Source organism: Eurosta solidaginis, chromosome 3 (assembly GCF_040869045.1).
Source record: "Eurosta solidaginis isolate ZX-2024a chromosome 3, ASM4086904v1, whole genome shotgun sequence".
Taxonomy (NCBI): Eukaryota; Metazoa; Arthropoda; class Insecta; order Diptera; family Tephritidae; genus Eurosta; species Eurosta solidaginis.
In genome coordinates this window covers 288,070,675-288,083,237 of record NC_090321.1, presented here as the reverse complement: position 1 = coordinate 288,083,237, position 12,563 = coordinate 288,070,675, and the positions used below count along the sequence as shown (strand labels likewise).

At 33.0% G+C, this 12,563-nt stretch overlaps 1 protein-coding gene across 1 annotated transcript in view; it reads right to left on the bottom strand.

Annotated features, from left to right (window-relative positions):
* Positions 1-380: 380 nt before the first annotated feature.
* lola (longitudinals lacking) overlaps positions 381-12,563 on the bottom strand; it is a 137,022-nt gene continuing 124,839 nt past the window's right edge. The window contains exons 6-7 of the mRNA XM_067777014.1: positions 6,294-6,488; positions 381-3,216 (exon numbers count right to left, since the gene is read on the bottom strand). Of these exons, the coding sequence (XP_067633115.1) occupies positions 1,631-3,216; positions 6,294-6,488 (1,781 nt within the window). The 3' untranslated portion in view covers positions 381-1,630. The remainder of the gene's footprint in view (positions 3,217-6,293; positions 6,489-12,563) is intronic.

Below are 12,563 nucleotides of genomic sequence, written 5' to 3'. Positions count from 1 at the left end.
TTTTAATTTGTTTGGCGTGTTAACGTCTGACAAGATGCGTATAACTGATGCGATCGAACCAAGACAGCGAATGTACCTAAAAGAGAAAAAAGTTAGTGAAAGTTCTAAATAATATTTTAGTTTTATTCGAAAGAAAAAAACAATGTAATGATTTGTGTGTATGATTTGAAGCTGAAGGGTTATTAATTTTTCATATGTATATATGTATTTTGAAAAATAATGAATTATGGTGGTACCGTTGTATGATAGACCTATTGGAAGCCCACTAAAATCGACAACAACAATCAATAAAATTGCAACTTTTATTATATCCGTCTTAAATTTCTTCATGTGTGTTTTATTAGTAATTTATTCTGGGGTGTACATATTTAAACGTATTAATTTTTATCTGACTTTCCATATAAGCAATTAAATAATGTACATATGCATGTTTATGTATAATAAATAAAAATACATATCTATTGAATGGCTTTATTGACCATGGCAATCAATTGAAAATAATTATATTCAAATAAATTCAAACAAGTTTATTGCCAGATCATTAGATGTACATATTTTGTAATATAATATATAAATGATGTACGTAAATATCAGAGCTTTGAATTATGAATTATTGCATTTACAAAGATTAATAATTTTTATTTTCCTTTTTACAATATTGAAAATTTATTAATTTTGTGTAAAGAAGCTTACATCTACATATGTATTAGCAGTATATCCAGAGATTTTTCATTAACATGCATAAAAATAAACATATATGGCCATATATGGTCATCTTCTTCTTACGAAAAAACATCGTCGAAGACACATACATTTACAATCCATTGACCTTGCACTAGAAGAAAAATAAAACTTAATTTCTCGAATACTAATATAAAAAATTTTAAACTAAGTTGGTTGTAAACCAAAATAAATAAAATACAATAAAACTTTTGTATGTTATAATACAATGTATGAATGTTTATGTATGTATAATATAATAATTAAATTTTCTAAAAGACGTATCATCATTTGACTAGAAAAGGTTTCATTAATGACTTTAGCTTTTATACTTTACGATACGCATATATGTACATATGTATGTATGTATTTAAAACCATATGTAGGTGTACACAGATAAACGTACATATATATATATATGTACCTTAAATTCCACTTTACATACGTGCATTTAAATAAAATATGTATGTATTAAAATTCAGCATGGTACATATGTATATATGTATGTATGTATGCATGCATGCATGTATGTATATACATGCGTATATAAAGAATATGCTTACATAAGAACGTTTTACATGTAGCATGTTGCGTTCATGTTTGACTAGCAGCGTTTCAAATAATTATTATTAAGTAAATAATATATTTATGTACTTAATGTTTCACACATACATATGTATATAAACTAAATATATGTATAAATAATACTAATAAAAATATATTGATGAATGTATATTTTTTGAACATATGTTTGTTCGAATTTCGTAAACGAACATTCTTACGACCCCTTTGGAGCTGCCGGATTTTAATTTCAAATACAAATGGCCTTTATTTGAAGACTTTGTCTTGAATGTTGAATAGACGTACAGGCGTATGTATGTGTATTTATTTTTGAGTGCGCTATCGAAATTTATTCATTTTTTTGAAATACTAGAGTGTAGGTGCTTGTTGTTGTCTCGTTTTTTTGATCTTCCTCAATGCGATCACGACATTTTGTATTCAAATGACGTTTCAAATTACTATGCACATTTGTTGCGTATCCGCAGAGTTTACTACAAAAATAGCGTGGCGGTTGACCGCATTCATTTTTCAGATGACATTTAAGACTGTTTTTCCATTTGTAATTGCGATTACAATTGCGACACACCCACGGCTTTTCGATATCGGCATTATATATCATATCTTCAGAGTGTTCGAGTGATTCCTTTCTCATTCTTTGATTTTGTACAAGTATGCGATATCGTTTGTCATCCGATACTGATGATGTGAAATCTGAATTTTTTGCTGTACTTTCTGTACTCGATTTCAATGGAACTTTTTGATCAGTAGTGATATTCACATCGCCAACTGTCACTTTACTATTATCGGCACAATTTTGATTTATGGTACAATTGTTGTTATCTACATTTAATGATGCGGATGATAATGGTGGTGGTAGTAGTGGTGGTGCTGTTGTCGTTGTGGTTGTAACTGAGGTGATTGTTGCAGGAATAGAAGCCAATTTAAAATGCAAAATTTGCTGAGTCGGTTGCAACTGTAGATGTTGTAGATGTTGTTGTTGTTCCAATAGCAATTGTTGACTTGTTGACTCTTGATTTTCGCTCAATTGTAGCCTTCTAATTGTGCTAGGTAATGGATTTTGAATTTTATAAACCAAATTGCAACCAGATGATTGAATTGTTGTTGCTGTTGCTGCGTTTGGTTTTGCAGGTGTATCAGTACATTCGGTAACCGGAATTAAAGTAGCATTTGAAAGCGACGCTGGAATTTGAGCAGGCGAGCTAACTGCCGCTTGTTTTGTTGTTGCTGCCGCAGTCGTTAATAAATCGTCTTCATCTTCAGTGTTCGTTGTGTCATTCTCCCCGGAGAGTATATCTTCGAATTCTTCTTCATTTTCAATTTTAATGGTATCAAAAGCCCATGACATTGGACTAGATAATTTGAGATCGTAATTAAAATCGAGTTCTTTTTCATTACATCTCTGCTGATTTCGCTTTTTACCATTACTGTTACCACGACCATTGCTGTCAATATCATCATCATTATCACCTTCCTCCTCCATGTCTTCATCTTCATCTTGAGTAGATGAAGATAAATTTTCTATTTTAACAAGCACTTCAGTCATACTCTCATCTACAGATTCGAGTTCAACGCCAGCCGCCGCTAAATCCGCTGCCGATATCACTCCCATATTGCCATTATTTATCAAATTAATATCTCTATTATCGCCACCAATGACTGCTGGTGCAGCCACACATGTTATTGTTGTTCGACCAATACTACCAATACGCATCAATGTCGGTTGTTTAGGTGCTGACGTTATTGTTGATGTTGTTGTAGATATATTTGATGTTATAACATTGCCGGCCGAACATAATGATAATATCGCTGTTGATGCTAATAATGGCGTATTCGTATTGACATCATCACATTGTATACCGGCATTTCTTTCTGTGTTAGTGGCCGTATTGTTAGTTGTGGTGGTTAGTGATTTGTCTGATGGTTAGTTTGAATGAAAAGTTTTTAATTTATGAATGGAGTTTGAAAATTTGATTTCAAATGCCGCGTGAAAAAAGAAGGGGAGAATAAGTTTAGTTAGTACGAATGAAATATTAGATATGTAAAACGGTATATACTAAATTAATAGATGTTTACTAAGTATAGGATAAGGGCATTGGACAACATTTAAGCGATCACTTCGACCAACTAAAGAGATCATATCGAAAAAGAAATTATGTAGATGGTTGTAACAAACGAAATAAAAACTGCAAAGAGAATAAAAAATTGATGATAAAAACTAATAAATTAAATTAAATTAAAATTAACAAATGTAAATATATAGTAAACGTATGTATGTACGCACGCGTATGTGGGCCTTGAATAGTTTTCCCATATACTGTCGATAATTTTTTCTACACATAGATATGGTTCTCCGGATTCACCCTAGACGTGGAAGTACGAAATAAAAGAGAAGCGTCAAGAGAAAGCGTAAACCAGATAACCTGTCGGTAATTTGCCAGTTACTGACCTAGCTTCTAGGGATGGGATATACGTATGAGAACGTGTATGTTAACTTTTTGTGAATTTATTCTACTTAGATTAATAAAAAAAAAATAAATGTAAGGCGCGATAACCTCCGAAGAGATCTAAGGCCGAGCTTCTCTTCCAATTTGCGTCGTGCTCCTCTTGATTTTTCCCTACAAATTGGCCGGACGGGACCTACATGTTTTATGCCGACTCCGAACGGCATCTGCAAGGCAGATGAGTTTTCACTGAGAGCTTTTCATGGCAGAAATACAATCGGAGCGCTTGCCAGACACTGCCGAGGGGCGACCCCGCTTAGAAAAATTTTCTTCTAATTGAAAAATCTTATTTCTAAAATTTTGATGTTGCTTTGCACGGGAGTTGAACCCAGGGCATACGGTGTGATAGGCGGAGCACGCTACCATCACACCACGGTGGTACTTAGATTAGTGCATGTGTAAACATGGACTTAGCCTCAAATCTACAAAGTTTTTAGTGAAATTAAAAGAAGTCGCCCATGGGGCAAAAGAAGCATTTTCTTAGAAATGCCTAAACGAACAGACTTGCTTCTTTTTCAAAGTTCCCAAAGCTGGTGTTTGATAAAGGCAAATATGGGAAATATTTTTTTAAATTTGTATCGGTTAAGACCATCCCATCTTTTCAAAACGCACAGTATCATAAAATACAATCGTCAAGTGAAGGTGTGCTTAAGGTCAAGACCTAATTGATTTTTTTTACTACAGATGCCACATTCTCTAATGTTTTCACATCCCGCGAAGATAGATTTGTGCATCGTATAGATTTAACTTACTTAGGTGATATCGTAGACTATAGTGTCCCGTATAGAATCTTGTGAGAGTTCGTAGATTCTCTCTCCTTAGATTAAAGAGTTTGGCTGATATTCCCTCGCTACCGGGAATATAAACAATTGGCCTGATTTTGCCATGCGCATAAAATCCAATATGATTTACTTGTGTGCCTTTGTGAGACCACATAAGGACTCTGGACCATATAATGCTGCTAAAGCGCCCTACCCCAACATCTAACGTCAAAGAGTATTAAATTTATGCTCAGATAGAGCATTTTTTGTTTGAAACAATGAGGTAAAGCACTTTTCAAAAGTTTCCTGTGAAAGGGCGTACATGAACGGCCCCAGCACCAAAAGAAAGATTTATTTGAGAGTGAGAAAAAAAAAACATAAACATATCCGTAAATAAAAAATACAAAAAAAAAGTTCCATAAATTGGGACTGACCATACGGGAGGTTCCATGAGAAAATAAACCTTAGTGCGGAGATAATTTTTCTTGCAAAACTGGAGACAGTGTGGATACTATGTTGATAAAACCTTGAATCAAACCAAAACTATTCAATTAATTCCTTAAAAACAATTTAAATACATTTTTTTACTCTTAAAGTAAAGAGCTCATTGAACTAATTTAATTAATTAAACTACTAAAAAATATAAAAAAGGAAAATTCAAAATAAAGCAAGTTGTTCACGATCCGTAGCTTGTTATTGCTATAGCAACTTTTTCAATATCAAATGCACAAAACCCTGAACTGCCTTAGTATAATTTTCAAATAAAAAACCTTATATGTATATTTACATAAAAAATTTAAAAGTTAACACAACTATGGATATCGATATATCCTAAAAGGAATGCCGTATCTTAACAGATTTGTTACCAAGGACGTACCTCAGCGAACCTATTAAAAAGATGTGTCTCAGAAGGTCGGTTAAAAGGGTTGTAACTAAACAAAATTCAATTTTTTTATAAAACATTAATTAAGTTCCAAAATTAGTAAATACCTTAAATCCGATGCCGAGCTTCTCTACCAATTTGTGGTGTGTCGCTTTCCTATTTTTCCTACTAATTGACGGACTTATTTGTCTTTCGAACGAAGTATTAAAAATTATATTTCCTATTTAAAAATCGAAATTCAGCTTTTCTAATTGAATGAAATTAATGTTTTCATATTTACAGGAAAGCTTTGGCTGCTCTTGTCAACCTATTCCACATAACATAGTACAGACAAATACGTCCTTCTGGCAGAAGCAAGTAGTTTTTATCGTTCATAATTCATTGGCCATATGCTGTATGTACATAAATAAATGTATATGTATGTTAAGGTGCCTTTCCCAAAACTTTAAAGTTTTTAGTAGTTAAATCCAACAAATATTCAAATGGTTTTTAAATTATTCCTACTTCGAAATGCTTCGGTTTTCTTGTTTAATTCTTCCTTGCCTATAAATGCCTCGTACCGCATACCTACCTACATAGATCAATATGGAGTTAGCCCAATTCAATACTGACCTAACTGTATTATACTCGATTTACTAATACCTCCTCTAATCAGCTATAAAAGACTTTGTAAAAAATAAGATTTGCGTTGGCGCAAATGGGAGAAAAAGTTAATTTTTCGCGTTTTCTGAACATTACGATTTTTCGAATTGTTCGCTGTTTTGATCTACATAGAAGTGCGATATTGCTGTACCCTAATACATGTATAAATAAATGTAAATATGTTTGCAAATTAGTAGAAAATACCTGAATTTGGATCTATCGTTTTTCGAAGAACGGACTGATCGGCGAGCATAAGCCAGTCGCGTACCCGGATACGGGATTCGCTTTGTGATTGAGTTTGAGATTCAGATCTGTAGACGGTAGGTGTCGCTATTGAAGAAGTATTAGGCTGGTATGTTGAAGCTTTGGCACATTTCAAAGTTGCTTTCGGTGCCACATCTGGAAATATAATAAAAGCTTGTTGAATTAGATGACGCACTCTATATTCTGTTTATGTTAGTTTGTACATATATATGATTAATAATATATCAAAAACTATCCAAGTATATATGGCACGCTCGGAAAAGCAGCACATTTTTATGTGAACTTTTTTTTAACATTTTTTAGAAACAAAATGACCAACAAATTAAGGTAAAATAGAATTACTGATTTGTACTTACTTTCAAAATACAAACTACAACAAAATATGCAAATCTATGTTAAAAATGCTGTAAAATTTACAAAAATTAAAGATGAAACAATATACATAAATAAATAATTAAAAAAAAAGAGAAAATCCTTACGAAAGAATACTCAAACTCGTTGAATCTTAGTTTTTTTTTGAAATATTGTATTTATTTGCATTCCGATTGGTTGTTGTAAAGGCCTTATTTATACAATATATTTTATACTAAAAGATAATAATAAACAAACTAGAATTCAGTGTGTGTTTTACTTTTTACTTTAATTTAATCGTCTATTTTAAATAAGGATAAACGGGCCTTCCACTGAATTTAAATTTGTATTGGTAATTTTATAACATTATGAGTATTTTGTCATATTTTTATATACGTTGATTATTCTGATTAAAGCCTATTTTCACGTATGTTATCTAAATAAATTGTGTTTGTCTTTTTCTTTTTTAAAATTGCGGAAAGTTTGCTAAGCAAAACTCAAAGATATTAAATATATTTATATATATAAAATAAAAAAGAGCAGTAAATAATGACATCATTTTAAATGAAAATTAAGTGTTTTTTTTGTGTCAATATAAGTGTAACTATAAAATTTTAAAATTTTTTAAATGTTATGCGTATTGACATTTTATTGTTGCGCTTATTTTTTTTAAACTTTTTTATCATTTTTTTTTTTTACATTCACAACTACCCCAACACCAATTTATCTTAAAGAGCCAATCACTATTTAATTCCAATAAAAATATTCACATGTTTGCAATAATTTCCACGATCGTTTCTAACAATCAGCGTAGCTTTAAGAACTACTTTTTTTATAATTTTGTTTTTGCTTTAGCAAGTAAATTTTTGAATTTTTGTATAAATTTAATCAAGTATTTGTGATAAAATGCACGTGGACTCAAAAATAATTTTTTTATGCTTGAAATTCGTTTATAATTTGATTTACGTTTTAACAACATTTAAATTTAGTTTAGAGCGAGCCTTCGTCTCGCTAAATGAAATTCCTATTCCTAAACAATATTGATAAACTTCACTTACACATATGTACATATATAATATAGTATAAAGTTATGATGTATGATTTTTTTTATTTTTTTTTTTTTTGAGGTATTTGAAAAATGTTGTCTTTATCATATTTGTCTTTTATCATAAATGTTTTTTATTAAACATTTTATTATTAGTTAAAAGCTACTAATTTAATGTAATAACTATATAGCTTGCAATAAAAATATATATACGAATATATATACAAATAAACATTATTAATTTAAAAAGTGGAATGTACCATTTTGTGACCATTGTCGTCTTTTAAAATTCTAATCCGTTCTGTTAGTGTTATGGCAGTGTCAAGCTCTGCTTGAAAGCACTATGTATGCGTATAAATACATATGTATATGTATGCATGTGTGTATATCAATTGTCAAAGCGTTAACCACTATGCTAACATTTGCCATCAACACAAGAATAAAATAGATTAAATAGATACAAATTTATTAAAACAAAAGAACTGAACTGTTTTTAGTGAGTGGTTACATCCCTCGTGTGTAAATTCCTCGTATACCTCCAGATAACCACCGGAACTAAAATATTTTTTTCTCACTGGCACAATGTATATCATATATGTATATGTACATATGTATGTACATATATACATATATGTATGTTTATCTCTAAAATTTTTGTTTTACCTCCACTTATTTATAAAATTATTATTAAATTAACTTAAGCATCCGATTCAACTAAGTACCTGAGTTTAATATTCGTTGTTATTCTCAACTGTCTGCTTCTTTTAATATATGTAAGACAACTAAAAATTGATTTTCCCTCAACATACATATGTACATACATAGATCTGACATAACGGCAATGCATTGATTTATATATATAATATACATACATACATACATACATGTGAGTGTTTAGGAAAAAAAACGTTAGCCAAGAGAAAAAAGTAAGTTTATCTGAATAAATTTATAATTGTAAGACGCAACTGGACCCTCACACCTGCCCGCTGAGAGCACAACCCGACGGGAAAAAAATGGTTACCGGTGACCACAAAAAAACGATGAAGAATGCCGCGTTGCAACCGAAAGACGACGATGACCGCGGGTTGAAGAGGAAGCGAGATGCCTTTTCAGGAACAAAAAAGCGAGGAGCTTGAGCTGCTTTCCACCAGGAATAACGCCCGCAAAGTTTACAAAAAAAATCGGCGACAGACGCGAGGTTTTAAGTTTGGGGCAAACTCCTGCAAAAACGAAAACGGCGACCTTGTAACCGATGGCCTGAGAATATTTAGATTATGGAGGAAACACCTTCCTACTCTCAAAAATGGAGACAGAGATGTTCCACACAGGGATGATGAACTCGATCCCGCAATCGATGGTGATGGAATTAATGTCCCGCACCCGATTATGACGAAGTCAGAATAGCAATAACCAGATTAAAAAACACCAAAGCCGCGGTCGTGGATTGCCTGCGGAACTATTCAAATACGTCGGCGAGGAGTTGGTAAGGCGCATGCATCAGCTTCTTTGCAAAATATGGACAGATGAGTGAATGCCCGACGATTGGAATCTAAGTGTTCTCTGACCAGTCCACAAGAAAGGCGATCCTGCAAGCGTGCAATTACTGGCATTTGCTGATGACATTGACATCATCGGCCTAAACACCCGCGCCGTTAGTACTGCTTACTCCAAACTGGACAAAAAAGCGGTGAAGATGGGTTTGATGGCGAATGAGGACAAAACGAAGTCCATGCTGACAACGAGCAAAGAGTCAGTGCATTTGCGCCTTGAAAACCACTCTACTGTTGACAGCCTTAATTTCGAAATAGTAAAAGACTTCGTTTGTTTGGGAACCAGCATTAATACAAACAACAAAACCAGATCTGAAATCCAGCGAAGAATCACGCTTGCCAATAAATGCTACTTTGGACTAGGTGGGCAGTTAAAAAGTAAAGTCCTCTCTAGGCAAAAGAAAATCATACTCTACAAGTCACCTATTGTACCCGTCCTGATATATGGTGCAGAAGCATGTACCATGACAATATCGGATGAACGGCTCTGGAAGTGAGAGAAAAGTTCTACGAAAGATTTTCGGACCTCCATGCGTTGCTGGTGGCGAGTACCGAAGAGGATTTAATGATGAGCTGTACGAGCTTTACGCAGACATCAACATAGTCCAGCGAATTAAGACGCAGCGGTTGCGCTGGCTAGGCCATGTTATGCAATGAAAGATGAAGCTCTGGCTAAGAAAGTATTTTTATCGGAACCCGCCTATGGAAGCAAAGGAATAGGGCGGTCCCACTTCGCTGGAAGAACCAGGTGGAACACGATTTAAACTCCCTTGGTGTGACTAATTGGCGCCAGTTGGCAGAACGAAGAAGCGACTGGCGCGCCTTCTTAGACGGCTATAATTATTTAAACGGTTAAGCGCCAATTAAGTATGTAAGACTCATATTTTTTCCTCTACCACATAAAATAGTTATACAATTACTTAAAAATTTTGTTTGGTTAAGCTTCAACTAATCGTTTTTAATACTGGAATGTAGTTGAGGTGTTTTTAAAAAACGTAATGTTTTGCACGCGTTCGTAAGCAAAATATATTTCGTGTTAAAAAAATTAAGGTTTAGCAATGGCTTTACGTGTCTAATTTTTAACACTAAAGGTATACTTTGTTTTGGAGAATTCAAAAATATTTTGTTAAAACCAAAAGAAGACAGTTTACTTGGAAGAAATGTTGAAAAATTACAATTTTGTCTTAACAATTGTTCATCGCTGGGTGTATTTTTTCCAACCGTATTACACATTTTAAGATGACCGTGGACACAATCTCACACAAGGCATGATATCGTTGTATAGTATAATCACAGATAGTAAGTCCTTCCACTGAATTCCATGCTAGCATATACCTGCAGCGCATCGCTTGACAGAGCAGTACATAGCATGTCAAACATAGACCTGATCATAGTTGCATAGCGTGCGCTAACAAGAGCAGACACGCAAATAAAAATTTCATCGTAAATACACACAAACACAAGAGCAAGCAATGTGTTCAACTCTGAGAGTGAAGCTACTTTCTTACACTTTTCAAAAACAAAGTCGATAGAACGATGAGCAAGTGTCGCGCGCATCGCTCATGCCATGGAAAAACAGGTGATTTACAAAAAACAAAGTATGGACTTGGAATTTGTATTTATATTTGTATTTATGTTACCATGCTGCCACCTTGTATGGTTCCGCCATGGCTCATATGCACATATAAATCAAAATTCAACAGACTACCATGATATGCAATGCACTGTGTTGCCTAATCAATTACTGCTATGCTATGCAAGTATATGTATGTACCAGTGAGCTGCAATTATTTATGTTTTAAGGTTATTAGTGGACTAACCAAAAAATTAGTATTAGTGCGTACACAAACAGAGTATATCAAGCACTTATATCCACTAAAACACATTTACATAGTCATGCTTCGTAAAATGAATTACCGCTCATAAGCCACGAAGCAGTTCAGTACTCAATTGTCTTATTGAGCAAGAAAGTCAACTGTGTTATACGAAAACACAAATTTGAATCAGTATGACTAACAGTACAATAAAATGAATATAGTCATATCAGTCTTTTGACGCTAGCAACACAGCGATGTAACGAAACTAACCTGAATACAGCGCTAAAGAAAAACCGATAATAAACGAAGTATACAGTGTATTACACGAAACCAACATGCAACTGAGTTAAAGCGACTATGATTTCAGTTTATACTCAACAATGTCATATATGTATGGGATATATGTGTTGCGGGGCACTCGTATGTATTTTCTATTTTATGTGCTAGTCGCTCATAGTATTTGCAAAGAGGATAAATATAATAAGAGCCGTCACTCGTTATTTTTTAGGCATTTACTCGATGTAAACTGTGAGGTAGTCGCTACTTTTGTTTCATGAGGGACATTTTTGAATTGCCTTCCATTTATCCATGCGGTGTTGTCACTTTACGCAAACGTGTTTTTGGAAAGAGAATTAAATAATTAATTAAATACAGTCGGAAAAATAAACACAAATACCCCATGAAAATGTATAGAAGACATTTATAAACATCTCGCCAAAAAAAAAAAAAAAAAAATAGCGACTACCTCAGTTTACATCGAGTAAATGCCTAAAAAATAACGAATGACGGCTCTTATTATATTTATCCTCTTTGGTATTTGTCTGTACTTGACTAAGTACACATTTAGACACAATTTTTTGGCTCATGACTAAGTGCACTAAATTTATTAGTACTCAAAGCAGACCTCTGGAATATACATATGTAGCTGGCCCCTAATACACAAATTTTTTGTGTTGCGTATGTCAATTTGTTATGTGCATATGTATGTATGTATGTATGTACAGCTTGTGTAGCATGTCTTTTATATAAACTTTTAGGAATGTTTCAATTAAGTATACGTATGAAAAAATGTATCTACTACATTAGTACGTACATATGTACATAAATATCTTAAAGTTATATAACCCATTTATATTTATTTGGAACTCAAGCAAAATTAATTGGCTATTATCTTTACCTACTTTACATCATGGTATAAGAAAGAAGGTAATTACATTGTCATTATGAGGTTGTCACTTTTGATTAAAAAATAGATTATTGAAGTTTTTCTTGAATATTGAAACATAGAATGGCGTTGCCCAATCCAATATACATATGTATGTAAGTGAGGGTAATTTCTGGGTATATGTATACTGAGGATTTTTAACAAAATGTTTTAACTATCAGCATTAAATACCATTTGTTCTTTGTTGCACACATCCATATTTTAAAATGAGGTGGTAAAAGA